At 35.0% G+C, this 20645-nt stretch overlaps 1 protein-coding gene across 1 annotated transcript; it reads left to right on the top strand.

The window, feature by feature from the left end:
• The first annotated feature begins 10953 nt into the window (after positions 1 to 10953).
• On the top strand, positions 10954 to 14645 carry LOC149230825 (uncharacterized). The gene is made up of 3 exons (XM_089381427.1): positions 10954 to 11143; positions 13806 to 13934; positions 14362 to 14645. Exons 1-3 carry the CDS (start codon positions 10954 to 10956, stop codon positions 14640 to 14642), a joined length of 600 nt encoding a protein of 199 aa, XP_089237553.1. The 3' UTR covers positions 14643 to 14645.
• Positions 14646 to 20645: the final 6000 nt, after the last annotated feature.

The following is a 20645-nucleotide window of genomic DNA, read 5'->3' on the forward strand; positions in this document are numbered from 1 at the left end:
ACCTCTCAGGTGACCTCCTCTGTCTGCGATGAGAAGATGTTGCTCCCACATTCTCTCTCGCATCCTCCAACAATCTGTCAGCTTCTCTTGTGCGCTTTCGTCCATCTCTGGAAGACTGCTTGAACGGATGTCTACACTCCTGGAACCTCTACATGCGGCTGCTCCGCATCAGTCTGAGGCTCCTCCTCTTTAGGTACCAACAGTTCCTCCACAGCCTGTAGTTGGAGCTCCCTCTCAAGGGAAACTCGCATGGACTTCTGCTCATCAAACTTGAGATCTCTATGAACCACTGTCCTCCGACTAGTAGGAAAGTACACCCGATAGTTGTGAGGTGTATTACTGTACCCCACAAATATCCCCAACTCTGCTGTCAGATCAATCTTCTTCCGTGCATCCTTTGTCACATGGAAATATACTGATGAGCCAAAGATCTTGAAGTGACCCACATCTAGTCTCTTACCGGAAAAAGCTTCCTCTAGTGTCTTCATCCCAAGTATGCGATGCAGGCTTCTATTCTGTAAATAAACCATTATGTTGCATGCCTCAGTCCACAAGTGAAGTGGTAGGCCATGGTCATGCAGAATTGCCCATACTACCCCTACAATAGTTTTTTTCTTCCTCTCGGCCACCCCATTCTGCTGTGGGTTATGAGGTGTCATCAACTCTTGTTTAATTCCTTCCGCTGCACAGAAGTCCTTAAACTCTTAAGAGACATATTCTCCACGGTTGTTGCTTCTTAAGGCATTGATCTTCTTCCCTGACTCTTTCTCGACCAAGGCTTTGAACTCACAAAACTTTGTGAAAGTTTGGTCCTTCTTATGCATGAAATAAATACAGCATTTATGAGAATAGTCATCAATGAAAATCACATAATACCTTTGCTTCGTTGTGGATGTCATCGAGAATGGTCCACACAAATCAGTCCGAACTTACTTTAAGATAGCCTCTGCTCGACTATCTCGATCATGAAAGGAAGACTTGGTGTACTATCCCAAGGTACAACCTTTGCATGTGTCAACTTTCTCAAGTTTACCTTTGGGAAGTCCTGTAGATATCTGTTACATTATCTTCAAAGCCCCATGATGCAAATGGCCCAACCGTCTGTGCCACAACTCTCCAATGTCTTGGCTTTGCACCAATTCTGCTTTCGTACTCAATGCTGCACAATCATCTACCTCTAGTTTATAGAGATTCTTCACCCAAATCCCTATCCTCTTGGTTTGACCCGTGTCTATGTGTCTTAGGAACGCCTTTCCTTTACTGAAGACAACATCGTAGCCTTTATCCTCCAACATCGTGACTGATACCAAGTTCTTCTTCAGTCCAAGCACATACATCACATCTCTCAAGGTGAGAGGAGCTCCATGATCCCTCTGAAAAGCAATCGTGCCCACTCCTGAAACACTATACCTTCAGTCGTCACCCATCTCTATGCGCATCTTGAGGTCTTTCTCCTCCAAGGCACTGAATAAATTTTTATCACCGATCATGTGGAATGAGGCTCCATTGTCAAGATACCAGACACAACCCATCATCGATGACACCGTGCATGCAATGAGGGTAAAGTCCATTTCGAATTGAGAGGCTAATGCCTCACCTTTCGATCCTTCCAAGGATCCCTTCTTGGACTTCTTCGATGGGAAATTAGTCGCATAATGTCCCATCTACTGACAATTAAATCATCTTACTTTAGACATATCACCCTTCTTCCCTCCATGAGAAGAATTCGATTTGAAATGGGAAGCCTTTCCCTTCCTTTTCCTTGTCTTACTTGCTAAGGCCAGATTTTCTTCATCATCATTCTTTGATGAAGAACCATCTTGTGTGCTCCTCCTAATCTCCTCCTGCATAAGATCTTACCACAGTCGTTCCCAATCTAGCAGTTTCTCCCTTCCATTCACAGAGTCCTGGTAGCTATTCCAACTCTTTGGAAGGCCAAGGAGAGCGAGGCTTACCATATCATCATCAAGAGTAGTTATTCCCACACTGCCAAGCTCATTTTTGCAGGTGGTGAGCTTGTTCAGATATGTGGAAATAGTATCGCCCTTCTCCATCTTGATTCTTCGAAGCTTATCCTTGAGCGCCAATTTCCTCTGGTCGCTACTGTTCTAGTAGAGTTCCTTCAATTTCTTCCACATTGAAAATGAAGTATCCTTCCCATGGAGACTTGAGACAATATGGTCTCGAACTCCCTCAAGGATGATCCATCTCGCCTTCGCCACACACTTCTTCCACTCAGCCAACTCTTGTGCATTAGTTGAAGCTAGCTTTGGGATTTCTTGATCAATGAATTCCTTCAAGCCATTGTCTTCTAATACAGTCTCCATTCTATCTTTCCATGCTATGTAATTCGAGATACCTTCCAAGGCATACTTGAGTCTCAAGCCATAGAACACCATTGGCCAACCTTGAAGTATGATATGAATTCGATTTGCACTGCAACCCCAAAATTCAAACTTTGAATTCTCTTCTCAGTATACTGTTCACAACTCTGATACCATGTAAAACATATGTGATAGGTTAACCCGATAATGCAATATAAATCAAAGCAGAATACTATAACCTACTTCTAATATCAATTTTCAGAAGCTTAAAGATCGAGCTGAACAATATAACAAGAAGAAGAAGAATCAATGGCACAATACACATGAAAATACTTTGGGGAAAGCCTCAACTAAAAACCCCACACTATTGTATTATCATACATGGTGGAAATACATATGAATTATACAAAGCCTTAGTTCTCACAGCTAGCCAGCTCTCAGTACAATCCTCACAGATGCTCACAGACAATCTTGGCTTCTCTCCAGCCTTCCTCTCTACCCTCCAAGCTCCTATTTCCTTGCGTTGTTCATTGTGGATGATTAGCCTATTACCAAATGGAAAACCATGCCATCAAAACTGTGCAATCCTCAAGGATAAATCCTTGACTGCATGCATGAGTTTTCTCCATGAGAAAACACATGCAACTGATAGTACACTACCCTTGAACATTAATCTCATCTGGGTCTTTCTCAGAATAGACATGCATGAGTTTCTAATGAGGGAATCTTCAGTTAACTGGAGTAGCACTAGTTGAGTGCATTAATGCATCAACTGACTGTTAACTCACTATTAGTTCCTCAAACAATTTGGAACTAATTTAACTGGACTTAACTCAGTAAACTGAGTTAAATAATTACAACTCAAATATAACTCAATCTTATCACCTTAATTTAAGGGATAACTCTTGCATGACTTTAGAAAGACTTCTAATTTGAATTTCTCCAACTAATTAATTTAAAATAAATTAATTAATTATTTCCAAGTAGCTGTTAAGACTAAATTCGATTTTAATTCACAATTTAATTCAAGGGCAAATTAAATTGGAATATTCTTTTTGCCATATTTCAACAAAACTCAATGTATCTATATATATTTACGCCATAAGGCGTTTCCCTTTGAAATAAACTTTCCTAAAATATACTTGTCATCCCTATGTGCCGTTAGATTATGTGGTAGACGATTAGAGGATTGTTAATCGTTTGATCAAGGGAAGGTAGTTGAGTGGTTGGAACTGTTCACGATATTTACTTGATCAGTCTTCAACTTTTTGAGCGCTCAGAGAAAAAATCCGTTATTGTTTCCTCCCTGGCTATCCCGTGAGCAATGCAAGGAGTGTCCCAAATGGATTAGACAAAGAATCATGGTGGTGCAAGGGCTCCTTTATCACTGTTGAGGGAAATACCACATTCACTAGGGATTAAAACAACCTCTCTGCTGTCTTTTTGAGGCTGGGAAAATGTAGAGAGGTTGATCTTCATATTGGAAATTATAGAGCATACCATTTTTATTACTAACATTGGGTATGCTTTTCAGATTTTCAAGTCCAAGTTGGGTAAGAACTCAGATTCTAGATTCCAACCAAAGTATCAAAACACGACACATAGGGAGATCCCGGGCATCAAAGATATGGATGCTAAGACTCCAAAGATCCCTGGGTGGTGCTCACTCTGTGATGTTACCTGTAGCACAAAGGAAGTTCTTCACAAACAACATGTGTTTGGGAAAAAGCACCAGTCCAGGTTAAAAAAAGTTGAAGGAAAAGGGTTCAGAAGATGTATTAAAGCCACAGAAAAAGCAGCCACAAGCACTGGTGGGGTGGTGTTCTCTTTGTGAGGTTAACTGTGGAAGCCTATAAGATCTTCATGAGCTACATATGTTAGGGAAAAAAACACCTGTCCATGTTAGGAATGGCAAAGACAAAGGAGTAGGAGATAGTAGAGACTGACAAAGACAATGTTCTTGGAAAAAGAAAAGATGATTTAGTGAAGGAAGAAAGAGATATGCCATCTAAGAAACGCCACAAGATACATAAAAGAGATGCTGCCCATGCCCAGCTTATAGAGGATGGAAATTTTGAAGCCCATTTACCGGTCTATGGTGAGACAGAAAGTGTTGCTGGTTGCAAAGTTGAGGAAGAAGCTTTTGTCAAAGCTCAAGATGAAGGGGCAGATTAAATGTTCCAAGCTTTCAACCTGTTGAGCGTAAAGTGGTCTGTGTTTTAGGTTTTGTGGACATTAGATTTCAAAATTTTCTTTAAGGTTTTGTGACAGTTGAGACACTCCAGGATTGCAGAACAAAAATCCCTGGAGATTTATAAGAAATGTTTTTGAACATGCTGGAATTAAATATTACGTAGGGTTGAATTTTGAAAATTTTGATGTGATTAATAAGAAATGTTTTTGAACATGCTGGAATTAAATATTGCGTAGGGTGGGATTTAGAAAATTTTAATGTGATTCTGAACTTTCCATATGTAAACAGTTCTTAAGGTGGTTGTGATTACGAAAGAAATTGATTAACCTCTTTGCAAGTTAATTCGTTTATCCTTTCAACGTTGAAAGGTTTTTAGAGAAGGTTCTCTGTAGCAAGGGGCCTCTATAAAAATGAGGCACCTGCTGTCTTTCTGAGGCTGGGAAAATGCAGTTGTCCACATTCATATGGGAGCTAGGGCAATGCCGCCTACCCTTTCTCCTCGATTGGTACCCATGACCTCAGAGACACGATGATTAGGGATCCCTACAGACAACCCATTACTGACAAAGAACCCACTTTGGGATTGTGGAAAAAAAACTTGAAAGTTTGGAAGCCATGATGAAGAGAATCAGGATGTTGGCTCAAATCCTCCAGCAAAAATTGACGGTGAACATTAAAATGGGATCTGATTTTCTCCATGATGAAGAAATGACTCAAAAGTAACAGACCCGAGGCAATGACTCTACAAATGTCAACCAAAAACGAACGAAGAACATGCATCACAGAAATGACCAGATAGATAATCACAGCTCCATTCAATTGAAGCCATGTCAGTTGATACACTTGATTTCATAGAATATTTTGATAAAGGTGGGAAACAACAAATTACGTGGCTTTGGGAAACTAGTAATAGACCATGCTTGGATGGCAGAAAAGGAATTTACTACAACTAAACTCTACTCTCAAGCCTAAGATAATCACCAATCAATCTCAAGTATGGTATTTCTTACAATTATTTTCAACTATTACGTTGAGGAGACCTGAACCACTTGCGGAGGGAACAACTCTCTATGTGACAAAAGGAAGCTTTTGTTTGTTAATAATATGGACAAGTAATCATGTAGAGGAGAGAAATCAAACACTACTAGAATTAAAGCACTCCCATTTAGGCATACTTGTTTAATGGGATAGGAGATTTCTCAAGATCTATATATTTGGGAATGAGACCTTCATTATTCTAGGCATCGACAAGCATATCAATATACATAACAACAAGAGAGCAACACTTCTCCTTTAGATTCTCCAGAGTGCCCACATAGGAACCCAAGGTAGCCACTCTTCCACTCCAAGAGTACTGCATATCATTTTAGGACATCATTGCTCCTCTTCAGTAGTCTTCCTACCCTAAGAGTGTTTGGTCCAGCTTTGTATGCATCATGTACAGGTCCAGCCGTAGTGAATAAAATTTCTTAAGAGCACCAACCTTTTCATGAGCAGATTCAAAGAGATGAACAAATTGGGCTTCAAACAAATAGGAACATGCTTGCTTCCATACATAAGAAAATATGGATAACAATGATTTTTGAGTTGTACAAAAAATGGAGAAGCAATAATTGTTTTATCATTATCCATATTAAGTTTAACCTCTCATTTCTATTATAAGGTTTAATACTGAAATGATTATGCTCTAATATGTTTGATTTTGAGTTTGAGTCAGTAAAGAAAAATGCTCAAATGTAACTATGTGCTCCTTTAGCAACCATGATGTCATGGTGACTTGGGAGCTCCACAGGCAATTTGCGAATTTCCAACCATTACATTAACCCACTTGCAACTTCTCTCTGTAATTCTTTCCTCGCATCTCTATTAGATACTTAATAGACATTTTAACATGGGATAATGTCTAAAACATAGGGAGAACATCAAGGTCTACAATGGAATTTATTGTGAGTATTAAAATGTTTAGATATTTGTTTTCAGATATTCTAAGATGATCCCACTGCAGCAGAGTGAGGTACAAATGTTGGGGAATTCCTAAAATAAAAAATACTTGTGCCATTTTGACTTCCTTTGAAGTTGAAAATTCTTCAGAGAAAGACGAATTTCTCTATCTCGTAGTTGTTTAAACACTGGGACATAAATAGAAAATGATCTCTAAAACACTAAAGCATGGCACCAATATTTATTGGTCCATTTCAAATTGACATTGGAAAAATAACGTATTACTTTTCAGTACTTGGAAAAACTAACCCATAGAACTTGCTAGAATCCCTACAAACATATGATAAAATATTCAACATCAGATATATCAACATCAATCACGCCAACAAGAGGTATCTGTTTTTTTTTTTCAAATTTCCATTCCAGATTGTGCAACGTATCCATACTTTTTCATTCACTTCTTAGCCTCTCAACTTTGAACTTTGTTTTCTGATTCAGTAGTGTATCCATTCTTTTTCTACCTTTTCTTATTGTGCCAGAAATTTTTTTTACTGTTTCAGTAATTTGTCCATTCTTTTTGTTTACTAATTGAGCAATGTTTGATATTGTGGGAGCCTTTATCATTGTTGAGGGTAATACCATATTCACTAGGCATTAAAACAACCTCTCTACTGTCTTTCTGAGGCTGGGAAAATGAAGAGAGGTTTATCTTCATATTGGAAATTATAGAGCATACTATTTTTATTACTAACATTGTGTATGCTTTTCAGATTTTTATGTCCAGATTGGGTAAGAACTCAGATTCTGGATTGCAACCAAAGTCTAAAAACAGGGCACATAGGGAGATCCCAGGCATCAAAGATATGGATGCTAAGACTCCAAAGATCCCTGGGTGGTGCTCACTCTGTGATGTTACATGTAGCACAAAGGAAGTTCTTCAAAAACAACATGTGTTTGGGAAGAAGCACCAGTCCAGTTTTAAAAAGTTGAAGGAAAAGGGTTCAGAAGATGTAGTAAAGCCACAAAAAAAGCAGCTACAAGGACTGATGGGGTGGTGTTCTCTTTGTGAGGTTAACTGTGGAAGCCTAGAAAATCTTTATGAGCTACATATGTCAGGACAAAACACCTGTCCATGTTAGGAATGGCAAAGAGAAAGGAGCAGGAGACAATAGAGACTGGCAAAGAAAATGTTCTTGGAAAAAGAAAAGATGATTTAGTGAAGGAAGAAAGAGATATGCCATCCAAGAAACGCCACAAGTTACATAAAGGAGATGCTGCCCATGCCCAGCTTACAGAGGATGGAAATTCTGAAGCCCATTTATTTATCTATGGTGAGACAGAAAGTGTTGTTGGTCGCAAAGTTAAGGAAGAAGCTTTTGTCAAAGCTCAAGATGAAGGGGCAAACTAAATGTTCCAAGCTTTCAACCTGTTGTGCATAAAATGGTCTGTGTTTTAGGTTTTGTGGACATTAGATTTCAAAATTTTCTTTAAGGTTTTGTGACAGTTGAGACACTTCAGGATTGCAGAACAGAAATCCCTGGAGATTCATAAGAAATGTTTTTGAACATGCAGGAATTAAATATTACATAGGGTTGAATTTCGAAAATTTTGATGTAATTCATAAGAAATGTTTTTGAACATGCTGGAATTAAATATTGCGTAGGGTAGGATTTAGAAAATTTTGATGTGATTCTGAACTTTCCATATGTAAACAATTCTTAATGTGGTTGTGATTATGAAAGAAATTGATTAACCTCTTTGCAAGTTAATTCGTTTATCCTTTCAACGTTGAAAGGTTTTTAGAGAAGGTTCTATGTAGCAAGGGGCCTCTATAAAACTGAGGCACCTGTTGTCTTTCTGAGGCTGGGAAAATGCAGTTGTGCCCATTCACATGGGAGGCAGGGCAATGCTGCCTACCCTTTCTCCTCGATTGGTACCCATGACCTCAGAGACACGATGATTAGGGATCCCTACAGACAACCCATTACTGACAGAGAACCCACTTTGGGATTGTGGAAAACAAACTTGAAAGTTTGGAAGCCATGATGAAGAGAATCAAGATGTTTGCTCAAATCCTCTAGCAAAAACTGACTGTGAACATTAAAATGGGATCTGATTTTCTCCATGATGAAGAAATGACTCAAAAGTAACAGACCCGAGGCAATGACTCTACAAATGTCAACCAAAAATGAACGAAGAACATGCATCACAGAAATGACCAAATAGATAATCACAGCTCCATTCAATTGAAGACATGTCAGTTGATACACTTGATTTCATAGAATATTTTGACAAAGGTGGGAAACAACAAATTACATGGCTTTGGGAAATTGATAATAGACCATGCTTGGATGGCAGAAAAGGCATTTTACTATAACTAAACTCTACTGTCAAGCGTAAGATAATCACCAATCAATCTCAAGTATGGTATTTCTTACAATTCTTTTTAGCTATTACATTGAGGAGATCTGAACCACTTGCGGAGGGAACAACTCTCTATGTGACAAAAGGAAGTTTTTGTTTGTTAATAATATGGACAAGTAATCATGTGGAGGAGAGAAATCAAACACTACTAGAATTAAAGCACTCCGATTTAGGCATACTTGTTTAATGGGATAGGAGATTTCTCAAGATCTATATATTTGGGAATGAGACCTTCATTATTCCAGGCATCGACAAGCATATCAATATACATAACAGCAAGAGAGAAACACTTCTCCTTTATATTCTCCAGAGTGCCCACATAGGAACCCAAGGTAGCCACTCTTCCACTCTAGGAGTAGTGCATACAATTTTAGGACATCATTGCTCCTATTCAGTAGTCTTCCTACCCTAAGAGTGTTTGGTCCAGCTTCTTATGCATCATGTACAGGTCCAGCCATAGTGAATAAAATTTCTTAAGAGCACAAACCTTTTCATGAGCAAATTCCCAGAGATGAACAAATTGGGCTTCAAACAAACAGGAACATGCTTGCTTCCACACATAAGAAAATATGGATAACAATGATTTTTGAGTTGTACAAAAAATGGAGAAGCAATAATTGTTTTATCATTATCCATATTAAGTTTAACCTCTCATTGCTATTATAAGGTTTAGTACTGAAATGATTATGCTCTAATATGTCTGATTTTGAGTTTGAGTCAGTAAAGAAAAAGGCTCAAATGTAACTATGTGCTCCTTCAACAACCATGATGTCAAGGTGACTTGGGAGCTCCACAGGCAATTTGTGAATTTCCAACCATTACATTAACCCACTTGCAACTTCTCTTGATAATTCTTTCCTTGCATCTCTATTAGATATTTAATAGACATTTTAACATGGGATAATGTCTAAAACATAGGGAGAACATCAAGGTCTACAATGGAATTTATTGTGAGTATTAAAATGTTTAGATATTTGTTTTCGAATATTCTAATATGATCCCACTGCAGCAGAGTGAGGTACAAATGTGGGAGAATTCCTAAAACAAAAAATACTTATGCCATTTTGACTTCTTTTGAAGTTGAAAATTCTTCAGAGAAAGACGAATTTCTCTATCTCGTAGTTTTTTAAACACTGGGGCATAAATAGAAAATGATCTCTAAAACACTAAAGCATGGCACCAATATTTACTGGTCCATTTCAAATTGACATTGAAAAAATAACGTATTACTTTTCAGTACTTGGGAAAAGTAACCCATAGAACTTGCTAGAATCCCTACAAACATATGATAAAATATTCAACATTAGTCATGCGAACAAGAGGTATCTGTTTTTTTTTCAAATTTCCATTCCAGATTGTGAAATGTATCCATTCTTTTTCATTCACTTCTTAGCCTCTCAACTTTGAACTTTGTTTTCTGATTCAGTAGTGTATCCATTCTCTTTCTACCTTTCCTTATTGTGCCAGAATTGTTTTTTACTATTTCAGTAATTTGTCCATTCTTTTTGTTTACTAATTCAACAATGTTTGATATTGTGGGAGCCTTTATCACTGTTGAGGGCAATACCATATTCAATAGGCATTAAAACAACCTCTTTGTTGTCTTTCTGAGGCTGGGAAAATGCAGAGAGGTTGATATTCATATTGGAAATTATAGAGCAAACTATTTTTATTACTAACATTGGGTATGCTTTTCAAATTTTCAAGTCCAGGTTGGGTAAGAACTCAGATTCTGGATTGCAACCAAAGTCTAAAAATAGGGCACATAGGGAGATCCCAGGTATCAAAGATATGGATGCTAAGACTCCAAAGACCCCTGGGTGGTGCTCACTCTGTGATGTTACCTGTAGCACAAAGGAAGTTCTTCACAAACATCATGTGTTTGGGAAGAAGCACCAGTCCAGCTTAAAAAAGTTGAAGGAAAAGGGTTCAGAATATGTAGTAAAGCCATAGAAAAAGCAGCGACAAGGACTGGTGGGGTGGTGTTCTCTTTGTGAAGTTAACTGTGGAAGCTTAAAAAATCTTCATGAGCTACATATGTCTGTTAAAAAACACCTGTCCATGTTAGGAATGGCAAAGACAAAGGAGCGAGAGACAATAGAGACTGGCAAAGACAATGTTCTTGGAAAAAGAAAAGATGATTCAATGAAGGAAGAAAGAGATATGCCATCCAAGAAACACCACAAGTTACATAAAGGAGATGCTGCCCATGCCCAGCTTACAGAGGATGGAAATTCTGAAGCCCACTTACTGGTCTATGGTGAGATAGAAAGTGTTGCTGGTCGCAAAGTTGAGGAAGAAGCTTTTGTCAAAGCTCAAGATGAAGGGGCAGATTAAATGTTCCAAGCTTTCAACCCGTTGAGCATAAAATGGTATGTGTTTTAGGTTTTGTGGACATTAGATTTCAAAATTTTCTTTAAGGTTTTGTGACAGTTGAGACACTTCAGGATTGCGGAACAGAAATCCCTGGAGATTCATAAGAAATATTTTTGAACGAAATTAAATATTACGTAGGGTTGAATTTCGAAAATTTTGATGTAATTCATAAGAAATTTTTTTGAACATGCTAGAATTAAATATTGCGTAGGGTAGGATTTAGAAAATTTTGATGTGATTCTGAACTTACCATATGTAAATAGTTCTTAAGGTGGCTGTGATTACGAAAGAAATTAATTAACCTCTTTGTAAGTTAATTCGTTTATCCTTTCAATGTAGAAGGTTCTCTGTAGCAAGGGGCCTCTGTAAAACTGAGGCACCTGCTGTCTTTCTCAGGCTGGGAAAATGCAGCTATCCCCATTCACATGGGAGGCAGGGCAATGCCGCCTACCCTTTCTCCTCGATTAGTACCCATGACCTCAGAGACACGATGATTAGGGATCCCTACAGACAACCCATTACTGACAGAGAACCCATTTTTGGATTGTGGAAAACAAACTTGAATGTTTGGAAGCCATGATGAAGAGAATCAGGACGTTGGCTCAAATCCTCTAGCAAAAACTGATGGTGAACATTAAAATGGGATCTGATTTTCTCCATGATGAAGCAATGACTTAAAAGTAACAGACCCAAGGCAATGACTCTACAAATGTCAACCAAAAACGAACGAAGAACATGCATCACAGAAATGACCAGATAGATAATCACAGCTCCATTCAATTGAAGCCATGTCAATTGATACACTTGATTTCATAGAATATTTTGAAAAAGGTTAGAAACAACAAATTACGTGGCTTTAGGAAACTGATAATTGGATGGCAGAAAAGGCATTTTACTACAACTAAACTCTACTCTCAAGCCTAAGATAATCACCGATAAAACTCAAGTATGGTATTTCTTACAATTCTTTTCAGCTATTACGTTGAGGAGATTTGAACCACTTGCGGAGGGAACAACTCTCTGTGTGACAAAAGGAAGTTTTTGTTTGTTAGTAATATGGACAAGTAATCATGTGGAGTAGAGAAATCAAACACTACTAGAATTAAAGCATTCCCATTTAGGCATACTTGTTTAATGGGATAGGAGATTTCTCAAGATCTATATATTTGGGAATGAGACCTTCATTATTCTAGGCATCGACAAGCATATCAATATACATAATAGCAAGAGAGCAGCACTTCTCCTTTAGATTCTCTAGAGTGCCCACATAGGAACCCAAGGTAGCCACTCTTCCACTCCAGGAGTACTGCATATCATCTTAGGACATCATTGCTCCTCTTCAGTAGTCTTCCTACCCTAAGAGTGTTTGGTCCAGCTTCTTATGCATCATGTACAGGTCCAGCCGTAGTGAATAAAATTTCTTAAGAGCACCAACCTTTTCATGAGCAGATTCCCAGAGATGAACAAATTGGGCTTCAAACAAACAGGAACATGCTTGCTTCCACACATAAGAAAATATGGATAACAATGATTTTTGAGTTGTACAAAAAATGGAGAAGCAATAATTGTTTTATCATTATCCATATTAAGTTTAACCTCTCATTGCTATTATAAGGTTTGATACTGAAATGATTATGCTCTAATATGTCTTATTTTGAGTGCGACTCAGTAAAGAAAAATGCTCAAATGTAACTATGTGCTCCTTCAGCAACCATGATGTCATGGTGACTTGGGAGCTCCACAGGCAATTTGTGAATTTCCAACCATTACATTAACCCACTTGCAACTTCTCTCGGTAATTCATTCCTCGCATCTCTATTAGATACTTAATAGACATTTTAACATGGGATAATGTCTAAAACACAGGGAGAACATCAAGGTCTAGAATGGAATTTATTGTGAGTATTAAAATGTTTAGATATTTGTTTCCAGATGTTCTAATATGATCCCACTGCAGCAGAGTGAGGTACAAATGTTGGAGAATTGCTAAAACAAAAAAAAATTGTGCCATTTTGACTTCTTTTGAAGTTGAAAACTCTTCAGAGAAAGACGAATTTCTCTATCTCGTAGTTGTTTAAACACTGGGACATAAATAGAAAATGATCTCTAAAACACTAAAGCATGGCACTAATATTTACTTATCCATTTCAAATTGACATTGAAAAAATAACGTATTACTTTTCAATACTTGGCAATACTAACCCATAGAACTTGCTAGAATCCCTACAAACATATGATAAAATATTCAACATCAGATCTATCAACATCAGTCACGCCAACAAGAGGTATCTATTTTTTTTTTCAAATTTCCATTCCAGATTGTGCAATGTATCCATCCTTTTTCATTCACTTCTTAGCCTCTCAACTTTGAACTTTGTTTTCTGATTCAGTAGTGTATCCATTCTTTTGCTCAGTATACTTGACAGTCTTCCGTGCAACAAATTCTAGAAGTGCATAGACGTGTAGATTCATGTGTTGAATCCAGAAAAGTTCAGTTTATTAATACATATTAAGTTCTATTTTGTTGCAATTTTGATGTAATTCAGGAACAAGTGACGCAAAGAGGAAGAGCCACGAGGATCAACCAGTAGAGCGGGATGTTTCCACTTCTGGTGGTAAATGGTCTTCTATGCAAATTCCTCTGCCTAACCTTGATGGGAATATCTCTTCTCCAGGTACTGGTATTCAGTATACTTTACAGCATCCCATGCAACAAATTCTGCAAATGCCTAGACCTATAGATTCATGTGTTAGCTGCAGAAAAGTTGTTCAGTTTATTAATGTGGACTAAGATCCTTTTTATTGCAATTATGATGTAATTCAAGAACAAATGATCAAAAGCGGAAGAGCCTTGAGGATCCACCAACAGAGTAGGATGTTTCCACTTTTGGTGGTAAATTTTCTTCTATGCAAATTCCTCTGCCTAACCTTGATGGGAATATCTATTCTCCAGGTATTGTTATTCAGTCTACTTTGTAGTATCCCATGCAACAAATTCTGCAAGTGCCTAGGCCTGTAGATTCATGTGTTGGCTGCAGAAAAGTTGTTCAGTTTATTAATGTGGACTAAGATCCTTTTTATTGCAATTATGATGTAATACAGGAACAAATGACCGAAAGCGGAAGAGCCCTGAGGATCAACCAACAGTGCAGGATGTTTCCATTTCTGGTGGTAAATTGTCTTCTATGCAAATTCCTCTGCCCAACCTTGATAGAAATATCGCTTCTCCAGGTACTGGTGTTCAGTCTACTTTACAGTCTACCATGCAACAAATTCTGCAAATGCCTAGACCTGTAGATTCATGTGTTGGCTCCATTTCTTCTATCTCCTTAATAGATGTGCCTATGACACGACCCCTTATGATGCACACACTGCATGGATAATGGATTTCCGCACTTTATGCCTTACGACGTTTCCTTTGCAACATCTGGTGCAAATGCTAGTATAATACCTATGGAAAACATAGTATTACTCATTGGATTCTTCTTTTGATTAGGTATTACTTTGTCTTTGACCAAAAAAATTCTACAACTTTTTCATATTTATAGAGAAGAGTTTTCATAGAAAATCACATCATAATTCATTTGTGGACGCGTTCAAACCAACAAGTGTGGTTCATCGTCAGGACGAGTTGAAGAACCAGATCATGGCTACAGGTTAAATAGAGAGAAAAAATCATTCCAAGCTATATTTGAATTTAATTGAATTAATATTTAAATTTGTTTATCTACAATGTGATTAATTAGCTCTTATTTTGTAATCATTATATCGAATACACTTTTCTTAACACGCAGGACCATGTCAAAATACAATACACAAAACTCAATATATTATTATACCTACAAAAGCATAATATTACACATTGGATTTTTTAATTAAGTATTATTTTGATTTTCACCCAAAAAAAATTTGCAACTTCTTCGTAATTTAAAATTAAATTTTATTAATATTTAAATTTATTTATCTACCATATAATTAATTAAATCTTATTTTATAATCATTATATTTATTTTCTCGGGTTGTACCACCATCTCAAAATACAATTGCAAATTGTAATTTTCTGCAACAACCTTAGATAAAACTAAAACTATTTTCTGCAGTTGTCTATAATGCGACTTTTTGGAAGCTTTTCCGGTGGGTATTTCCGGTCAAAATTCGGCAGCAATTATTGGAATCGCAAGTTTGATAGCTAGTTTCTGCACAATCAAAGCGTCCCAGGGGTTTTGAGGGTGATGAATCCAAATATGGAGTTAAAAAACCATTTTAACTGCAGCAAATCAAGATTTAACCTCAATTTCTTGCGCCCGATTCTAGACAACTCCATCCTAAAATGCCATTCCTTGGAGTTAAATGTGTAATTTAAATGCGAGGTGCAGACGTCATGTTCCAGATGCTATTCCTTGGAGTTAAATGTCCAGATGTCGTGTCTACCGCCTGCACCACTAACAGGGAAGTGGCCATCAACGTTGCATCCAATGAAAACGAAAAAACTCGAGGAAAAAAAACCATAAATGGCCTTAATGATGTGCATGCCACGACAAGGCATTTTCAAAACGTTTACTGCCACGTGTTAATTGTCGGTATTGAATTGGCCGTTGAATTTGTTAGGCGTGGACGCTTGTGGCATTAGCTTTGTTTGTATTAGATGTAGTTTAATAATTATGTTTTTTGGTTCTGGAAATTTTCGTTATATTTTTAAAAAAATTAGTAGAAATTTTTGTAAATCTAAGTAAAAAAGGTAAATTTTATAATTTTAAGTGTAATAAGAGTAAAAAAGTAGTAGAAATTTTTGTAAATCCAAGTAAAAATAGTCAAATTTCATAATTTTAAGTGCAATAAGAGTTTTTGATGGTGCTGAATCTATTTCCACCATCCAAAATATGATTCAAACACTATCACTACAAAAATTTTTGAATTTTTTTAACTCAAATTCCAACCACTTTTAACCCTCTAAACAATCCCTCCACCTCGATAAATAACTCCTTTACAATCTACAAGTGTGACATACATTACATTTTAATTTTCTATTTTAACCTCAACTCTCACCTCCATTGGGGGTGGGGGAGGTTTGATATTTTTACGGAATCTCAACTCTCACCTCCATTGGGGCGGGGGGTGTCTAATATTTTTATGGAGTCTCTGTCGTCAATTTAGCCACTTGAACTCTACGATGCATTCCAAATATAGAAGGGCATCAGGATCCAGGATAACGGTTGAACACATTTGTGTGTAAAAAAAAGGTTAAGTGGGTTAATTTTTCTGGATTACTTAGTTTGTTACATTTTCAGGGTAAAAGAATTTTAATTAAAATTAGTTTTTTTAATTGAAAAAATTATGGTGTTTTGATTAATTTTCAAATATACATAATTTTGTTCCGGATTGGACCATAAAATTTGTGGGACCTAAATTTCCCTATTTATTTATTGGACCGCATTCTCCAAACTAATTATAATTAGAATTAATTGCAAATCCAAAAATTAAAATTAAAATATATTAAAAATTATTATATTTTTTCCGTAAATGCAATTATGATTCTTATTGTTGTAAGATAAAATATATGCCACTTAAATTAATAGGTCACATATATACCTTCTATCTAAAAAACAAAACAAAACCCTTTTCTCTAGAAAACCTACTATCTTCTCAATAGAGTGGCTAACAATTTCTAATTGGAAGTAACCTCCAATTTTATTGAGTCGGCTATCTTCTCAATAGAATCGCCCACAACTTCTAATTTGGAAGTAGCCTCAAATATAGAATCGCCCACAACTTCTAATTTGGAAGTAGCCTCAAATTTTATTGAATAATTCTTCAAACATGTTAATTTTTCTCTATTATTAACGTATTATAATTTGAATATTTCTTTCGCATTCAAATGATGGCATGGTAAATGATGAACTTTTCTTCACAAATAATTGGTTCATACCAATGGAAAGATTATAGTATTTAGTTCAAAGTTAAATGGTTTTGAATTTTACATTTTTTTTATTAAAATATTTTTAAATTTTTTGTTTATTTATGTATTAATTTTTTTTAATATAATAGTTTTAATTTTAATTTTTTAATTTCGATAATTTAATTTTTCAATCATTTATTTAATTCATTGTAAAGTGGTTTTATTTTTATGATATATACCATTTGTTTTTGTCAAAAATAACAAATAATATTATTATATTATATATGTAAAGTACAAAGTGTTATCCAAAAACTATTTAATTGTTACTATCTTTTACTTAAAAATATGCATGTAGTATAAATATAAGTTCATTAAAATGAATATACAAGAGTAAATCTAGAAATATACTATTTAGGTTATTTATTACAAATTTAAAGTAGCTTATTTATTTTTCTTTTTGAGCCTACATCTCCCTTCTTTTAAATAGTGGATATATTTCTAACATTAAATCTCTTATTCATTCTACTACATCTTTTTATTTCTCCTATGCTTCTCCCAGTATTGCTAATCTTAACTACCTTATACACTTTCCATTAGGATTTACTTCTAGTTTTCTTCATGTATCTATTGGTAACATGCATAAAGTCTAGTTAAAGGATGATGTCTCTATTGGTACCATGCATAAAGTCTAGTTAAAGGATGATGTCTCTATTGGTACCATGCATAAAGTATAGTTAAAGGATGATGTCTGTGATGTTAAATATTTAGATGAAGAATTATATTCCAATTTATATCTATAAAAATCTTGCAAAGGGGTTAATGATTACCTATTAATTATATGGGAGCTTTTTAGATTGATTGATGGTAGACTACTTACTACCAATACTAATAGAAAAGCTACAAATAAATTTATCTTTCTCTTTTGAGAACCCTCTATACACACTATATTTTTCCTCAAGAAAAGTTCACTTCTAAGTATATCGCTCTTTCCATATCTTTACAAACTTATATTTGGAGAGAGTGAAAATCAACCCAAAAAGATCTACAAAACCATCATACTTTATAGTAAAAATGATAAAAATGCTTTAAAAGATAACTTCACTAGTTAACACCCAACTAAATTCATGAATTATGATATCCATTTAACCTATAAAACTATTTAATATATAAATATACAAAATGCATTGAAAATGACACTGAAATGATCCAAGTAAAAGAGTCCAAAAATGATACCTTTACTACTTGAAATCTAGTTGCCACCTTAACCTTAGCTTACCATGCTATAGCTAATTATACTCTTATCTTTGAAATATACCATGTTCTAATTGTTGCGCTTCGTGCCTTATCTTTGGGTTTTCATCTTTCATACTTAAGATTCTCATTTAGTTAAAACACATAATGTATTAATTTGCTAACTCAAATCATCTTTGGATTTTCATCTCTTATACCTGAGATTCTCATTTAGTTAAAACATACTATGTATTATTTCCTTTAATGGATGATAATAGGAAAATAGAGCCTAATACATGGAAAGAAATGAGCCTGCAAAGACTACTTTCCCTTTGATATCATCATGACTAATGTGGAGTATTGATATTATGAGGGGTATTGTAGGATTTAGTTTTAAGATATAAGAGAGTTGTAATAAAATTAATTATATATATATAATATTTGGATATCAGTTTAAAAGATTAAAAGATTTTTAATAACACTAATCGAAGTATTAGTGCAAGGAGGTTTGATGTTCAAATTTTTTTGATTCACCTTGTGAGTATGTTATAGTGGTAGTGGTTGGAATGACCCCATGTCATTCTAGTTGAAGATTGACCTAGTTTTTGGTTCCTCTACTCACAAAAAAAATATTTAAAAACATTTCATGCAGTCTTACTATTTTACATCTTGGCTATTTTCTGGTATATTGTTTTGTCGATTTTGAATCTAATAAAGATTTGTTGGAATTGCATGTTTAAGTTGTGTAGTCTAGGCAAGTGCCAAAGGGACTTTGAAGGAATTGTATCCATATATGCATTCAAAAGTGCAATTTAAATAATGAAAAATTACACATTGCTTGTATGTGTTTGACGGATTTATCAAGCTTAGAGAGACATTAAATCTATTGATGTGCAAATATTTTTTATGTTTTCCACTCTAAAAAAGATTTGTATATCTTTGCATATCCAGAAATTTGATCCTTCTCTAAAGTGATTAAGATGGATGTATAGTGGTTGTTTTACATTTGGTTTGTGCTCAATGTGGAATTGACATGTGTCCACTTTAAAATAAAAATAAAATATATTCTAAATCAAAAAATAATTTCGTATATAATAAAAACAAATATGAATACACTTATTTTGTTAGTTTTCATTAAAATAATTATAAAACATCAATAATTCTAATCTCATTGGGTTGGCTTGTTGTAGCTTGGTGGGTTGTTAATATTACAACCTAATGTGAAAGAGATGTGGTAGAAAAATGTTGCTTTCACAGCCATCAATAAAATATTTAGATATCTATGTCAAGTAACATAATTTGAAAAGATATACATTTTAATATATGACTGAAACAAACTATTTAGATATCCATTTTAATGAACTATCTCTCTATATATTAATAGTAAAATATTTCAATATTTTACATTTTGGCTATTTTCTCGTACATTTTTTTGTCACGTTTGACTAAAATCTAGTAAAGGTTTGTTGGAATTGCAAGTTTAAGTTGTGTAGTCTAAGGCAAGTGCCAATGGGACTTTCAAGGAATTGTATCCATTTATGCATTTAGAAATATAATTTCAATAATGAAAAATTACACATTGTTTGTGTGTTTGATGGATTTATCAAGCTTAGAGAGACATTAAATCTATTGATGTGCAAATATTTTTTATGTTTTCCAATCTAAAAGAGATTTGCATATGGGAGATTTGATTCTTCTCTGAATTGATTAAGATGGATCTATACTGATTGTTTTACAAGGTTTTAATAATGATACTTTATAGATTACTTATAATTAATTTTATATTTTAAATATTAATTTATTGTTTTAAGATTTGAAAATTATTATTTTCATAGTTAATAATATTTTTAAATTAATTTTAATTTATTATATTTAAAAACAAAATTAATGCCTGACATGCGCATTCTATCAGTAGAAGGCAATATTCTACAATCTAATATGACCACGATGTGTGATTAGGTTTGTGCTCAATGTGGAATTTACATGTGTCCACTTTAAAATAAAAATAAAATATATTCTAAATCAAAAAATATTTTCTGCTATAATAAAAGAAAATATGAATACACTTATTTTGTTAGTTTTCATTAAAATAATTATAAAACATTAATAAGGTGAATCTCATTGGGCGGGCTTGTTGTAGCTTGGTGGGTTGTTAATATTACAACCTAATATGAAAGAGATGTGGTAGAAAAATGCTGCTTTCACAACCATCAATAAAATATTTAGATATCTATGTCAAGTAACATAGTTTGAAAAGAAA

Source organism: Pinus tabuliformis, chromosome J (assembly GCF_031772625.1).
Source record: "Pinus tabuliformis cultivar Carrire ecotype Pingquan chromosome J, CPIR1, whole genome shotgun sequence".
Lineage (NCBI taxonomy): Eukaryota > Viridiplantae > Streptophyta > Pinopsida > Pinales > Pinaceae > Pinus > Pinus tabuliformis.

Bases quoted from the DNA above. Each gene is read 5' to 3' on its own strand.
- LOC149230825 (XM_089381427.1), top strand. From the start codon at position 10,954: ATGGCAAAGACAAAGGAGCGAGAGACAATAGAGACTGGCAAAGACAAT. The intron at 11,144-13,805 runs GTGAGATAGAAA...GATGTAATTCAG, and splicing joins AGCCCACTTACTGGTCTATG to GAACAAGTGACGCAAAGAGG. The intron at 13,935-14,361 runs GTACTGGTATTC...GATGTAATACAG, and splicing joins TGGGAATATCTCTTCTCCAG to GAACAAATGACCGAAAGCGG.